The sequence below is a fragment of the Neodiprion pinetum genome, chromosome 7 (assembly GCF_021155775.2).
Source record: "Neodiprion pinetum isolate iyNeoPine1 chromosome 7, iyNeoPine1.2, whole genome shotgun sequence".
NCBI lineage: Eukaryota > Metazoa > Arthropoda > Insecta > Hymenoptera > Diprionidae > Neodiprion > Neodiprion pinetum.
This window is the reverse complement of record NC_060238.1, coordinates 955857-972549: the sequence shown is the minus strand read 5'-3', so window position 1 is coordinate 972549 and position 16693 is coordinate 955857. Positions and strand designations below refer to the sequence as shown.

The window sequence follows — 16693 nt, the reverse complement described above, 5'->3', positions numbered from 1 at the left end:
GCCCGTGATCTCAGATGTTCGTATGCTCTAAGCCCGTGATACCCGCTACCCATAATTCAGTTCGGTCGACGTCACGAGCAGAGCAGGCGAAGGAGGAACGGAGGTTGAGGTTGAGGCTAGCTCACTCGCTCCTGCAAGTATCGCGATTGGCAATTGTCTTTTCTATGGATCGGAGACAGCACGACCTATCCCCCTCGCCGTCGTCGATCCGTAATACCAGTATACCATATCATCATCATCAAGCTCGTATCGTAGCAATGGCCGCGTACTAAATGAGCGAGCGATCAGCAAAGCCTGGGTATTATCGCCTGAGAACATAAAGAAAAGTAGAAAAATACACGTCGTCGTCGTCGTCGTCGTCGTCGACGTCGTCGTCTTGGTTCTCGCCCCGGCGTAGATTCGCTACCAGTTGCGACACGGGGTCGGTTCTCTGCTTGTCCTCGGATCAGCCAGCTAGCGATAAACATTGCGACGTTATACGCGATAACTCTCCACTCGATAAGGGGGAATAATACACAATCAGCGAGCCATGAGCGAGGACAGGAGCGATGAGGATCCCATAATGGATCTGTGGTACACGAATTGGGAACAACAATGCGTCGAGGCTATCGAGGCAGAGCCAGACTACGAGGGGCAGCTCCACACATCTAAGGAATTGTACTCGCACCAGATATGGACGGGGTTTCAGACGACAGCCTCAGCCATAGCCCAGCTGTACAAAGGTCGATATCCGCCTCACGGAACAAAATAAGATCCAAAAAAAAGAACACACCATTTTTACACTATGCCCCATTGCACCTGAGAATAGCTTCGCCTTCTCCATCCCATCACACCCATCCGTTTTGTCAATGCGCTAACAAAATCAAACGTCATTCGCTCTGCTCATCGCCTTGCTTCAACCTTTCAAATTGCATTGCAGATCGGACACAGGGTGCATCTTTGTGGATTCCCTTTCAAACCGCAGCTGGAACTGTCACATCGCTTTATAAAGGTTCGTCACCACGATTCTTAGAATTAACAACGACACTTGTGTATTGTGGCCAGATTATGAAACTTGTGTCACATTGTGTCTGTCCTTTGTTCATTGTATGCATTCTCGTATCGATGTGTTTTTTCTTTTCTATCAATTTTATAACCCTACGTTCTTACACTTCCTTCTTTTCACCGCTCGTGCGGTTCAACAGACTCTGTTGAGGGTATGCGAAGATGCAGCGACATTGGTGCTGAAATGGGCAGGCAGAAACGTAGCAAAGAAATAATGAACTGGGCACGAAAAAAGCGATGTACCATCAGGAGGGAGGACCTTCTTGCTTATCTCGCGGGCAAACCTCCGCCGCCACGGCCTCATTCTCACAGGTAAGACATCGGATAAAAATTTTAGGTGAGAAAAGAAACACCATAAGATCGATCTATGGCAGTCCTCAATTTCCTGCTCAGTTTCATCTCGTGATACATAAGCCCTCATGAGACAACCATCGATTGGCTTTGCCAAGTTATTTCTTGGCGCTTCAGCCATTTTTTATTGTCTCGTTACTATTTTTGGGCAAATAATCAAGAGATGATTGTCCATGTGACGACACAGTCTTTGTCTTCCATGTTACTCTTTTTTGCTTTTGTTGAAATCACTCTTTTTACACCATCTCATGCTTATTTATCGATCAGTGTTAACAATACGTGAGATCTGTCTTTTTTTGGGCTACTTTTCTGACGTCCTTGGTTTTTTTTTTTTTTTTTCCTCAAAACTACGGAGCAATGCATAATCAGCCCGACACGTGAGATATTTAATTCTAAAATAATTATTCTCCCCCTCTTTAGAAGTTCACCAAAGCCCCGCATGATGGTTTGCGGTTCTCCGCCATCGCAGAGTCCTACGCCTAGTATGGTAGTATCGCCAGCGCCAACATCTGGAAACGACGGAGACCCAGAACTTCACACGTTTAGAGAAGCTATCGCTTTATCTGGTAAGAAACATTGTTATTAATTCCTGGCAATGCTTTCGGCGGTTCCTTCCCCTTCCGACCTCTTTTTGCCGTTCAATATTTTGGCGACGAGACCTTCTGTCATACTCGAAAAATTGGTCATTCCAGGTTCTCCTATATCGCGCCGTGCCGGCAGACAAACCGAATTGTCAGCCTTCATAAGCAGCGAATTTGCCCGGCATCATAAACGGCCGGCTTCGCATGATGTGGATATGGGATCGCCAACGCACAAACGTCCACGTTTTATGTAACGGCGTCGTGCAAAGTAGAATCGCTCCTTCCTGCCCCGCCGTTCCCTCCGTTCCCTACAATCCCCTGTTAATTAACAATAAGTCATTTATTGATTGATTAATTGTTCAGCCCTCCGAAAACACACACGACTCACGCACACTCACACTCACGCGTACACACATACGGCTCCCGGCTAGGTGTAATTATTTCATAATCAAATTTACAAAGATTTTATACAAGAAAATTAGGACAAACTACTAATAAGTTACCGCTATGCGATCCGGCGTGACAACATCTACAGCGATCGTTTAGAAAACTGATATACATCGTCGTTTATTCTCCGTCAGCATATTTCTTGAAAACTGAGAAGAAAGACTATTTTTTAATTTTCGTTTTTATTTTATTTAGTCAATGCATTGCATTATAATCACCTTATCTCTCAGATCGCGGACAATGAGGAAATGATCAACAACCAAAAACGAATCTCTTTTCTTTTCTTTTTTTTCTTTTTAGACCCAGCGTCCACACCATTCATTTCGAACAGTTTGCTGTAATATTGTCAACTGAATAGTCATTTGAGAACACATATATATATATATAATATACACAGTTTTTTCTCTTCTCAATTTTGTTACTCACAGATACGTGCCTACGCGGAGAATTCTGACTCGTGTAAGTTTGGTAAACAATTAATTGATAATAGTAATATTATAATATCTATACGCATTTCTAATCTTGTATGCAAAAATATACCTCTACGCATGTGTATAAAATCTTTGAATCTTTACGCTTTAAAGCGCGCGCAAATACTAATATTTTATATACGCGTTTGACGAACCTAAAGTGCGTTGTTGCATTCGCGTAAATGAAATACTGTTGTTGTTTTGATTTATATAGTATATACGTATATGTGTATATACACACGCAGACCATAAGTAAGGTTTTTTTTTTTTTTTTGTTTTTGTTTCTCATAGCCAACCTACAATTGATTTGCCATTTTCAATGTATTATGGCTTAACGTGATATATCATCACTAATATTATGCGTTGAAGAAGAAATTTCTCTTTACGCCATGTAAATTTATCACGTGATCAGAAAATTTGAGGTCTCACCATCATGCTGCACGCATTGTCCATTTTTTTTTTGCAAGACATTGCATCGTTTTGTAACAGTTCATATCTGTTGACGGCTGTTTTTTTTTTTCGTTCTAGCCCCCCTTTGTTAGGATTACAGGTAGAAACTCGCTTACCCGATATATATTTTCTTTTTATCATTATCTGACACGTCCATCTCATCCGAGCACTTTGTCTCAACCGAGGTGTATTTTCGGATAAAACCGAATAAATTGTTATGCCTATGTATGAAGTAGTCTTGTATCGCTACTTTGTTTGGAAACTATCAAGTATTCATCAAGCTTTCACGTTTCTGTTTTATGAAATTTTATGATTACTTTATCAAGTTATACAAAAATACTAGAAATTGTTTGGTTGTATATGTTCTTCGTGCGATCCGAGATTTCACTTATACGTGTTGAGTTCTCCCCACATTATCTCGAATAAACGAGATTCTACTGTATATTTATATATATATTGAAACGAAACCTAAAATGTTTTTGTTTATTTTTGTGTTTTTTTTTTTTCATATATATAAATTTAATAATAATTATTATTACTGTTAGTGTTGTTGTTGTTGTTGTTGTTGTTGTTGTTGTTGTTGTTGTTGTTATTGTTGTTATTGCTTTGATTTTTTTTTTTTTTTTCGGTATATAAAGAAAAAACGAGGTACCTAAATCGAACTGAAATTTTACTAACAAATAACGTCAACGATAATATGTTACATCACGATTAATTTCTTGCGATAATAATATTTGTAAAAGAACAAAAAGAAATTTGTATGAATTTCAATACGAATCACTCACAATTATACACGGGAAGTTTAATTTTACCATTCTTAATTACTTCGAAAATTTGTCGATTGCAAAAATTTTACTTATCGTGCAGAACAACCGCAGAAATCAATGACGGATCTTGAAACATAGTATCCATCGACATTCTGTCTCTGTTACAATCTCTCTCTCACTCTCCGTGTATGTATACATTGTATATGTAGTTTTAATTTTTGTAACACTAGATTACCTTAAGTGACTTAAAAGAAAAAACAGTCCAAGTTGGATAAAATACGAACAAGAGGAAGAGAAAATATTGAAACAAAGTAAAAGAAAAAAGAAAGAAAATATGAAAAAGCCGTATAATATTTATTGTAAAGTCTTTGTAAAATTGATTGGTAACGCGACATTCGAACACTAGCAAAACGAGTCTGCTGGGGCACAGCGGTAATTTGATGACATTATTATTGTTACTATTCTTCTTATTCGTACTACGTACTAACTTATTTACTTACTTAGCTTAATTCTTTCTTCTTCTCTCTTTGTTTATGGACCTCAGGTCGAATGCAATAGTTTTATATATCGTACAAATACCAATCCGAACGTATAATTCAAGTTTTCTGATATTCGGAACTGACGTTACCTAAATCAACGTCCGAATCTTATTTCGCAGTATTTTCAATGCACCATTATCGTGCTTCTCTCTGTGATTTCTTGTTTTAATACCATTAAAACAAATCTGTGATCCAGCTTCAAAATGATTTCAAATAATACAAAGTGTCATTATAGAAACATGAAGAAAACTTTCTTGTATCTATTATCGTGGTTTCAGAATTGAATATCGATTACCTGAATTATTCGTTGATATGTTTTATTTTTATTTTTTAATTGGCAATAGAACCAAATTGTTGATATACATAAAATTTCAATCAAGCGGTTCGCGGATATATATTCTCAAACTTATATCCAACAAACAGGTACAATTTTCCGTTTCCTCCAATAAAAATTGGAAGAAAGAAGAAACAAAACAAAATAAACAAATAAAAAAGAAGTTCAGTTGTCTGTCGAGTTAAATTATGGCAACAGATTTTTTTCTGTCCAAGTGTGCTCGTGCATATACACATACACACACACACACGCGCGCGCGCACACACTCACACAAACAAAGAAAAAACTTGCAAAGGGAGAAGCAAGTCGTTGTTATTTGGTTGTAAATATAGCGTATATTATTATTATTATTATTATTATAACTACTACTACTACTACTATTAACTTTTTTCACAGTTATTAATTATCAAATAATTATTACAACTATGATTATAATGATTAATATTGAATATTATTCAATAGCTTTAGACGTTTAATATTTATCGATATAATATTAATAATAATAATAATTAACAAATCGTACATTACATTTAGAGATTCATATTTGTATATACATAATATGTATATATTATTATATATTATATATACTTTTTTTTTGCCGCTACTTTGGATTTTATAAAAATCCGAAGGTTGTTTTCGTTGGTTTTTTTTTTTTTTTATTTTGTATGGCCTGAATTTTATGCGTTTTATTTTTATGTTTATTAAATTATTACTGAATTTATTGTACATTGAATGGGCCGTTATCATTTAACATTGTAAAACCCGGTGATCAGAATTGAAATTTTTTTTTTCTCTTGTACCATTGGAGAAGTTACAAAAAAATTACTTTCTGAAAATAGTCAACACGTACTTTATTTTTGTTTCCGTTTCATTTAGCATTGATAGATGCTCATTGAGTTTTCTTTTGAACTCTGCTCGTTGTTGATTGTAAGAAATTTTGCAAAAATGTGGCTTCCTGTTGATTCGTAACGAGGCAATTTAGTAAGCGTTCAATAAGGTAACAGCTAGGTATTTGTATACGTACATACATACTATCTAAAAAAAAAAAATAATAAATACTTGTGTAATTTGTAGAATAAAAATGAATAGAAGAATATATTGATTAGATAAAAAACGAGGACGAATTCTTGCATAATAACGCAGATATTTTTCGTATTGAGATGTACCAAGGTAAAAAAAGAAAATGAAAAAAAAGTAAAGAGGTGAAAGAAAATCAAAAGGACTGGCAAATGTTGCGGGGAATGAATTTTTAATACTTAAAGCTTTAGATACGAGCAAATAATTAATTATTACATACCTACCCGTTACGTATAAAGAAATTTGAAAGTGAATGACGAGAAAAGAGAAAGAGCAAATTGAATAAGAAAAAAAAACATTCAAATAAAAGTTCATAGGTGTATAATATGACAACAATGAATTGTTATTGTAAGACTCTAGTTAGTGATCTTAAAATTGGGTGAAGAAAAGAAAGAAAAAATAAAGCAGACAATGAAAAGTAATTTGTCCATCGGGCAATTCATGCTGGAAGAATAATTTTATTATTCTGTACCATATCGTGTATAAATATAAACATACTAACTGTAATTATAAGTATGTCTCACTATTATATACACGCTAATTAAAAATAATCTAAATACTTTCACGAACGTTTACATATATAGGTATAAAGTATTTTTATTCGCAGTAAAAATGCGGTTTACGATCTAGAGGCAAGTGATGAAAAACAAATGGAAAACAATATATAGAGAGAAAATATACATGCATGTTCTCAACTTTGTCAGTTTTTCCTTTTCAATACTGAAAAAGGAATGAAAAAATCAAATCCCAGCCGCGCGGAACTAAAACTGTGTAACTTAGGCGACAGACACGGAGAGAATATTATGACGAATAAGTATCATCTAATCAACACTTCTGTTGAAATAATTTCTTACGAATATAAACTTTTACCACCCACATACGTATATTATAAATGTTGCCTCTAGTTTGTGGATTTTCTATATATTTTTCTCCATTTTGTCTTTGGTTTTACGCGCATCCTTCATCTCTTACCCAATCTAAAGAAGCTTGTATATTTTTGCGTCTCTTGTTTTTACATAATGTGCACATATAATACCTATAATAATTATTTATAAATAAAAGAAATTACGAAACGTTCGGGTATAGTACTTCTGAAAAAGAATTTTTCAGTGCCTCGGCCAGCCTATTAATTTAATAATATACATTTTAGTTGATAGAAATTGACTCTGCTATGTAAATTGTAGCATTATTTTTTTCCTTTTATCTACTACTGAAATTCGGCAACAATACTGTCCTGAAATATATTTACTTTCCACTTTTTACGTCATCAATGACCAAATTAATTTACATTTACAATTTAGAGGTAAGAGTAGTACTAAGAAAATAATCTCTATACATTTAATATTGCATGTCTGGTCTCTATCGCCTAAAACATCTTTTCAACTTCTCTGACGACGTACAAGTAGATACGTGCGCAAAGAATACGATAATCATATATCAAAGTCGGTGAGCATCGTATGACGTGTCAAAAAAATTGTGGGATCATTTGACTCGTATTCATATAATGTACTATTTCAGTCAATTATCAGTACGTTTTACGAATCCTCAAAAATTTTCGTAAAAATTTGTGTCATACTACGGACCATTTATCTTCTCTCAACTTCTAAAATACTTTTAAATACCAGAATTCGAACAAAGAATTTTTACCCAATTCATTGGTATTCATAACTCGATGATTTTTTTTTTGGTTCTATCAATTAATTCTCAAATATAGAATAACGTACGTATCAATACAAAAAATATTTTCACCTGGGCATGATGATCGGTCTTGGCCTTCTTATCGCTAGTCATTTTATTCTTAACGTATAACAAAATTAGATTTACAGTACATAGAAAAATAATTCCATTTTATGCAATATTCATTTCTTAAGCTTCATCAATTTTTGTAACTACAATGATAAAAATCTCGTATATACATATATGTATATATAATATGAATATCTTTACACAATTTGATTCAATATTTAAGTGTAAAATGCAAGTTCTGTATAGATCAGTGGATAAAATTTTTTCCTAAGATCGAAAATATTACGAAAAAAAATCTTCATCCGACTCGTCAGATGTGAAAGTTAACCTGCTAGAATTGACCGATTTTTTTGTGCTCGTTCCACTGTCATCCGGTAAATCTAATGCAAAACTATCGCTATCTCTTTTACGACTAGTTGACGGTCTGCTGTTTGTGGCAGAATTGCTGTATCTCGAAGTGCTGACGTTATTAGACTTCTGCTCATGCTTAGCTGTCTCCTTCTCAGATGCATCGCTGTCGTCAGTCTGTGCCTGGAATACTTCCTCGTCCTTGGGCTCGGCCTTATCGCGCGTCTTGCTCCGCAGCTCCCTGATCTTTGCCTTCTTTAAATTCAAAACAATTATGAATTTGGAATACAAGTCCTTCTCCATTTCATTCTTCAGCGTGACCGTTTCCTCTAGTTTCTCTTCCACCCGTTGTCGCGATGTCTTCACCTCCCTGACTTCTGTCTCCAGACGCTCGACCGAGCTTTCCAGCTGCCTGTTGCGCAGCACAAACTTCTTCAGTATATCTGGAAAGACTTGAGCCAAGGGCGTAGATTTGACGCCGATCAGTCCCTGGTTCCAAGTACCTCGCTTCCATCTGAGCTTTGAATCTTTGAAAAAGAATTGGACACTCTCGTCGCGACCCGACAAGGCCCCACGTGTTCCACTCAAATATTCTATTCGCGTCTTTGACAATTCTTTGGCAAAGTTATCGATTTCCTCGAGTCCCATCTGGAAAATTTTACATTTGCAATTACTTGGCTGAAAGAAACTGCTCTGCTTGTGGAGTGCGTTATCACCTTGCCGATGAACGGACTCGAATCCGAGTCCGGAAATATCGCGATTTTCAATCCTGTATCCAGCCATTCTATGAAAAGCGTCATTAACTGATTTTCATGTTTATTTATCACACAACACGTGCTGATATCCGATTCCCCCATTTCGTCCAGCGGTTGACGTTACTGTACGATGTATGGTAAAAGAGGAATTCTATTTCAAAGGAAACCGATTCGTAGTTCTCTGTAAGTAAGACAATGAATTGTATTGAATTGAATTGAATTTATTAACCAAAATATACATCAAATTGAGGCATCATACAGAGATGCATATAATATCTGTGTTGTGTGGCAATATGGGAAGATAGTTCAGAAAAATATGTACAAAAGCTATGAAAATAGTTCATGCAAAAAAATTCATAATAGGAGGATTGGTTGCACATATTATTGTTGTTAGTTGTTGCTATTATTATTTATCCAGGTATTTACATTTGATTGTACGAAATTTTAGACCATTTACGAAACGCACCGTTTCACTAAGTTATGTCAGACGCACCTATTTTAGGTTACGCTCCGTTAGTTACGTTGTGTCATAGAGTGACATGTGACCCTAATAATATAATCTGATTCAACTCTGCTCTATAATATCATAAAAATATGCTTATCAATTATGTTTTTATTGTAAAATGCTTGCATGCAAATAATCTATCCGCATTCGAAATCATTCGGTATTCAACTTTCGAGCAGTGTTGCGATTTCACGTGTATCCATTTGTCCGGTGTAATCTAAGTACATAAATTATTATATAAAAGTCCATAAACGCGACAAGGAGAAAAATAATTCTTAAGACGAGTTTCAAATTTTCTTTGACCCTTTCAAAATTTCATAACGGTACTTTTATTTTTCTTACTTGTTACAATTAGCGACGAATCGAATTTCTTTAACATTGGCAACGCTGCTTTCAAGTGACGTACACGGATGTGCAGCCGCGCATGTTGCTGTGTTCAAAACTCCGAAACACGGATCAAAGCGTAGATATTTTTATCGTGCGGTGTATGGAAATGAATTTGAGTAAATGCTGAGATACATCAGTGTGTAATTGTAAACCGAGATTCGTCGACTATGAAACCACACCGCTGAAAGCCAAGACCGACCAAGTCTGCTCCGAAACACCTTAAAGTCTGGGTGTACATTTTAAAAGTAGTCTCGGGCCTTGCGCGGTGGCAGATCGTGTATGGTGCCAACTTCAGTTCTGGGGAAGTAACGACCGACATAGACTGCCGAATTTTTCTATTCCTCGCCTTCCTTTTCCTAGCTGCGTCCCTGGACGGTAAGTGCACCAATTCGTTTCATAGTGGACTTTGAGAATGGTCAAAATCTCACTACGAGCCTCTCGATTTGATTTGTGTATGTTTTACCATTGCCTCAGTACTATTTCACATTTTTCAAATTTCAATCTAAAACTGCTATTTACTTATGATTAAGATGAAAAAAAAAAAAGAAAAACAACCGATACCGCAAAATTTTTCACTCACTCATTTTTAATTCCGTGGAGTGGTTAAATGGATCAACATCATTTTAAACATACAAAAATTTTTAATTTCCTGAAAACCCTCATTGTGCGATATTATGAAGAATTTGAGTAAATATAACTCGAGACTCCTTGACTCTGATATTACACTATAGGAAGGCCAAGGTCGATCAAGTCAGCTCCGAAGTACCGGAAGGTGTGAGTGTACAGCATGAAACGCGTTCCCCCGAGTGCGATATTGCAATAATTGTTGGGTCTTGCATAGTGGCAGATAGTGTATAGGGCCAGCTCCAATTCCGGGGAAGTTCCGATAAACAGGGAAGTCCCATTTTTTTTAATTCCACTGATTTCATAGTTGATTTTGAGAATCGACGCTGTTTGAGGAGCCTGAAACAAAACACCAGTCGTCGATATGTCGCATAGGGATGTATAAATATACATACAGTTTGAATATTTGATTTAGTCGCGCCTTACGTCACAGAAAGTGACATCGTATCTAAAAACATTGGACAACGCCTTGGATTTGCTTATAACTATTAGAGTCTATCTAGAGTCGAACCCAAAATTTTTAGCATGATATTGAGAATTTCACATTATCTAATAACCTAATAGACGAATTATATACATACGTTAATATTCGGATCACTTACCTTTCCTAGTTCTAATTTTTCGGTGTAACTCAGGTAATTGGCACGGCCGGATTTTTCTGCAAAGTCAAACGCTATCCAGTCTTGTATGCCGTACAAAATCTTACCACCGATGATTTCCCCTTGAAATACTCGTTTGAATCCTGACGAGGATCCATCGTAGGGGGTGAACCATATGTGCTTCAGAGATTCTTTTTGTTCGTAATAATCTCTTCCTATCAGATTCTTCTTCTCCAAAAATCCCATTGTCGCAGACATAACGTTTGTGTTCAGTAACAAATCAATTAAGAGCGCCTCTTCTTTTCTACTGTTTTCACGCGTCTTGTTCTCTACTTGAGATGCTGCTTGATACAAAGAGCGAATCGCTCGAACAGTCTGAATCTGGTACGCCTCGTGCTGAATGTTGAACAAGCTGAAAGAACCGGCAATGATAGGCTTAGCGCACGCAAGTATAGAGTAGATTCAGAAAACGACGATGAAAAAACTGTTCAACTCACGGCTGAGGAGAAGCGTCTGTGATGTTGGTGCTGTTAGCAGTTGTCTTGTTCTGCAAATTCAGGGTGATATATTTTTGGGCATTATTTTCATCCATGCTGAATAGTTTCTCAGTAATGTTCCACAACTCTTCATCAGAAACTGCCATAGGCCAGTTGTAGGTGGGATTTGATTGTCCCTGTCCATTATCTTGGGACGGAGAAGAAATACCATTTGACGGCAGACCGGAGTTGGGATTTCCAGGTGAAACAAACGTACCCTGAGACCCGGAATTGCCGTTACTTCCAGTATTTCCAGTTGGGTATCCAACGCTAGGTGGAGGCGCAGGTTGCGAACTACCCGAAGAGAGGCTGGGGTAATTCTGCGCAGGGTAATTTGGTGGGAAACTGGAACCACCGCCTCCATTATTCATCGGGGCACCCCCAGATCCCTGGTCATAGTAATTGTTGACTATGTGCGTGGATGTCACATAGCTGCCTTGAGAAGAAGGAGGAACACCGTAGCTGCTCCAGGAATTCTGATGGTAGTGATCGTAGTAGCTAGGAGCTGTTAGTCTGTGAACGGCAGCATTGACGCCGGCATGTATCAGTGCCTCTTTGAAAATATCTCCCGTCTGTCTGCCCGAACTATAAGACTGTTGTCCCGGTAATATCACATAGGTTGGCGCAGGGTTTGGAGGCAGAACGGATCCCTGCTGAGGATATATGTGATTGTGGATCGGTTGTATGTTACCATGCGGATACGCTGTCTGCGGCTGCAAGTATGTTTGGGTTGGATCATAGTACGCTGGCTGCCTGGGATAGCTGCTTCCTCCGAAAGAAGTTACGTTTCTTCTGAAACCAGGTGCCGGAGCACCGTAGTTTGGTGTTGAATTGCGATGGTTTTGAAAAGGTTGACGGACAACTGAAATTCCCAGATGTTAGTGCAAGGCGTAAACTCGAGACACTTTCGTTTTTATCGCTTTGTGGAAAAAATTGAGTTTTACCTGGGCGAGATGTGGGTCTCGTGATTATTGGGGTTTTCTGTGTCACCGATGTGTGCTTAGGAGGTATAACAAATCCAGGGGGTGGAGGTGTCAGAGGTCTATTGTCTGAAATAAATGTACTCATTGTAGAGTTGAAGACAACTAGAGCGACAATTCGTCACATATTTTTAACTAACTAAAATCATTACGGTGGATTGGTGGAGGTGGGACAGTGCCAAATGGTCTCAACGGTGAGTTGTTGGTGTTGCTGCCTGCAATAAATATGCATTCCTAAATATTTTATGGGCTCGGAATCGTTTTTCTGCTAGTTCTTTTGTTTAGCATCATTATTTGCACAGTTTCGTGGAATTATTACCAGATATTACATCTAATTGCATCAACAACGGTAAAATACGATTAAAAAAAAATAATACCAGTATGTCTCGGAGGTGGGACAGTGCCAAATGGCCTCAACGGTGAGTTGTTGGTGTTGCTGCCTGCAACAGGTACGCATTTTTGAATATTTTATAGGTTCGGAATGGTTTTTTTTTTTTGCTAGTTGTATTTTTATATCGTGATTTGCTCAGTTTAATGGAATAATAGGAAGATCTGCGATTATATCAATATGGAAGATATGATAAGAAGCATAGACATATTAACTGTTAAATGTCTCAAAGATCTGACAGGGGTGAATACCTGGAGTCTCTGGTGAAAGTGCCGACTCCGAGCCACGCGCACAAGTTTTCGTTTGCAGCATTTATCCGCTACGCTCAGGTCATATAGAAGTTGCGCGTGTTTTGATGTTGGCGGTGTACTCGTAGCTCGGTCACCGTACTTTCATCAAAGACTCCCGATAGATTCATTAGTGAAATGTCGATATTGAACCCTGAAATAATTTTCGCTAATGGTCATTTAAACTTAGCTAACGTTTATTTAGAATATGGTGCGTTTAAGATGAAACGATGATAAAGATCAAGTTGAAGGTAAATTCACAATGAAATCTCACCGTGACTTAATGACGGAGCACTGGCACCTCGAAATGGATCCGATCCCGAGCTTGATGGGCGGTGAACTAACAGAATATTTATTCATATTTTGTCTGTTGTTACAACTCAAGTCTGTGGTGAAACTTTTCATTGAATAGTCAACACGGAGAAGTCCATGACAATTTGACTTAAGTGTTCCTTCCCACATTCCTTCGATTTCATTAATTTTTTTCAATAATTTTTTCACATAGATTTACAGAGTTGTCGGAAATAAAGTTGACGTGAATCTGCTACAGAGCGACCTCGTAAATAGATGTTATTGCATTCGCTTTGGTGAATCCGGACTGCCACGGACCGTTTATTCACTGAATGATTTACAACCTTTGAATATTAACTATATGAAGGATTTGGGTATAATCTTAGCTTCAAGAAAGTGTCATTTAATAATCATATTGATTACATCGAAATGGTCTTACTGAAGAAAGTCAAATTTTTAAAGAGATACGCGAAAAAATTCAGAAATAAGGATTCTTATTTATATCGAATATTTTACATCAAACGCTTCACGAGATATAAATCTGAAAGAAATATCCAGTATCTTTTTTGCTCTAAGAAATGTAATAAAAAATCAGTAAAAGAAATCGCAAGGATTTAGGGTCGAACGTGCATCAAGTTGGTATAGAAATTCTCGTATATTTTACATGTGCCTGGACATTACCTGACGATGAACCAACTCCACGTTCTGAGGTCAGGAACGTGTGTGATGATCCTGAAAAGTAGGAACAACATTTGGTCAAGAATAATGAAACGTATATAATTTCACTTAGAATGCTGGTGATTCATTTTAAATAATTCATAGAATTTAGTTATCCGTTATCCTGTTCTTTTGTAAAAATCAATTTATTTCCAATTTTCAACACGATTATAAGCAAGGTATAACTGCGCATTAATAGTTGTTGCATCATCATCATATCTCTGTTTTCGATTTCGTACAAGTTGTTTGCGTATGATGGTTTTGTTACGTCTGCGAGGTTTCACGAAGCCATATCTTGACTGAGAAAAATTCAGAGGTCAGAGATTACGATACGCTTATGCGTCCCTCAAGTTCAATCGTCCGTTTTAAGAGACAAAAATTCTGTATCAGTCAACAAGCTTCAAGGAAAGAATGGATTAGCCATTCTTACGTTTAGCATCGATTCTTCTACATTATATTACCACAATATTACCTGTGTTGTGGTTTGTCGATGGCTTCGAACTAGACCACCAGTTTGTATTAGAGGTTGAAATTGGGTGAGACGTTTCCTTCTTACGAGACGAACTTCCACCAAACCACGAAGATCCACGGGATGAACTTCCACGAGACGAACTTCCACCAAACCACGAAGATCCACGGGATGAACTTCCACGAGACGAACTTCCGCGAGACGAACTTCCACGAGATCCACCCCATTTTGCGTCGATGCCTGCTCAGAGGATATTTTTTTTGTAATATAATTAAATCATTGCATACCGTAGAAGGTGATTCGTAACGATAATCCCTCTTGCAACAATGGTTTGTAAAATCGAGTATACTTACCGAAAGCTACAACGAGCACGACAAAAATTATTATGTGGAATTTCAGTTCCATTTTGTATATAGAGAGCCACTGCTTCTGCTCTGTATTGAATTACCAATTGAACTGAGCTCTAAAGTGCTTACAAGCGGTAGGAGACTCGCCGTTTTCCGCCTACTGATTTAGTTGCCGCTTATCTGTGTATACAGACCACTTCTTCCCAGAAATTCCAAGAACACTGGTTCAAAGGTGACACTCGAAACTGTGAATGAGATGATTCCTTGCCTTTATCGCATCACCGTTTGCGCGTGTATGCGTGTTTCTACAGTATTTCTTTGCGAAGTGCAATAATCACGTTAAGTGGGGAAATAAACTAACTTACAATTTGTTGGAAATATCTTACTATCTATTCATTCAAATTCATCGAATTTCTCAACAAATTTTCTTCGGTATACATGTATGCGCAAACTTGCTTAATTGCATGCGTAATATGGCTTTGAGGAAATAATCTTGAGCTTTTCTTATATGTTATACCGTTGTTTTCCAACTTGCTCCATCAGAACTGTGAACAATACACGTCTTTGCATGAGAATTTATCCCCCCCGAAATCTCTTGTCCCTCTATTATGGACCAGATGTTCTGCTATAGACACATAATATACATATCAGAATAGCAACTTATCTGTATGGGGTCCGTAAAAAGGTTCAGTATACATATAGGGCATTCCATTCCAACTTGACCACAATTCAACCCTGAGCCTCTTGATTACATTAATATTTTTGTATCATTTCCGCTTTACCAATTCACATTTTTTTTGCTGTTTCAACTACTATTTACTTATAATTGGGGGGTAATAAAAAACGGGGGTATTGAAAAAATTGTCAACCAATATTTTTCTAATCAAGTAGATCAACGTTGTTTTAAACATACAAATATTTTCTATTTTTTCAGACAACTCGAGTCTTGGAATTTATTTACAATGTTTTGACATGTTTTATTATATTTCATGACATATGTTATTTACATGTTACTTTACTGCTATTACCTTCGACTTGTTTTCACTCAACGCTGAGATACCCTGATTAATTTCCAGGCATTGCCAGATATTTCGTCAATGCTTACCACTCGCGAAATATTGATAAAATATGAATCAAAAATTAGCGATGAAAATATCTCGTAATTTATCGGATGAATTATTTCTTACCCAAGGAAGCGGGGACTGTGATCAAAATAATCAAGGCGAGCTTGATTTCTATTTTATTAGCTGATCACTGTAGTTGCACTTTTTAACTGGACACGTTGTTCAATACCTTACCGATTTTTGGTCAAACGGACCTCTAATACGATCCCTAGCTTCAGTTTACAATTCAACACGTTTGCACATCCTGCAAATTCGTATCTATGACTGTAATCATATTTCCTGTACAATTATTGAGAATGCGACGGTTAAAATAAGGAGAATAAGATATGATTCTTTTGAAACATATGTAAATATATTTTATTTCATGATAATTCGATCCGGAAATTTTATTACCAAATATCCCCTTTCGGTGCACATAACAAAGCTTAAAATTACTTTCGTAAACAAAGCATAATCATTGTATCTTTGACCATACTTGGACTTACAAATTATGTACTGTTTAGTTAGTCTTTTGATTAAAAAAATAGCAG

General features: G+C 36.9%; 3 protein-coding genes across 12 annotated transcripts; 1 reads left to right on the top strand and 2 right to left on the bottom strand.

The window, feature by feature from the left end:
- Positions 1–51: 51 nt before the first annotated feature.
- LOC124223953 (HUWE1-associated protein modifying stress responses) lies at positions 52–7133 on the top strand. The gene is made up of 5 exons (XM_046636392.2): positions 52–722; positions 920–991; positions 1185–1356; positions 1816–1961; positions 2088–7133. Exons 1-5 carry the CDS (start codon positions 530–532, stop codon positions 2228–2230), a joined length of 726 nt encoding a protein of 241 aa, XP_046492348.1. The 5' UTR covers positions 52–529; the 3' UTR covers positions 2231–7133.
- Positions 7134–7695: 562 nt separating this feature from the next.
- Positions 7696–9543, bottom strand: LOC124223950 (DNA repair protein XRCC4). The gene is made up of 2 exons (XM_046636388.2): positions 8871–9543; positions 7696–8802 (listed from the first exon to the last, which is right to left on the bottom strand). The coding sequence occupies exons 1-2, from the start codon at positions 9009–9011 to the stop codon at positions 8089–8091; spliced, it is 855 nt and encodes a 284-aa protein (XP_046492344.1). The 5' UTR covers positions 9012–9543; the 3' UTR covers positions 7696–8088.
- A 156-nt stretch (positions 9544–9699) lies between these two features.
- Positions 9700–15247, bottom strand: LOC124223928 (endoribonuclease CG2145-like). 10 transcript variants are annotated; one of them, XM_069137750.1, is made up of 11 exons: positions 15046–15247; positions 14889–14932; positions 14696–14840; positions 14188–14238; positions 13490–13555; positions 12918–12980; positions 12681–12755; positions 12505–12609; positions 11522–12422; positions 11028–11436; positions 9700–10764 (listed from the first exon to the last, which is right to left on the bottom strand). In XM_069137750.1, exons 1-11 carry the CDS (start codon positions 15095–15097, stop codon positions 10522–10524), a joined length of 2154 nt encoding a protein of 717 aa, XP_068993851.1. In that variant the 5' UTR covers positions 15098–15247; the 3' UTR covers positions 9700–10521. The 10 variants fall into 10 exon arrangements, with proteins under 10 accessions (XP_068993851.1, XP_046492291.1, XP_046492292.1 ...); XM_046636335.2 differs by having other exon boundaries at positions 14696–14932; XM_046636336.2 differs by having other exon boundaries at positions 12693–12755; positions 14696–14932; positions 15046–15245.
- Between the last annotated feature and the right edge of the window lie 1446 nt (positions 15248–16693).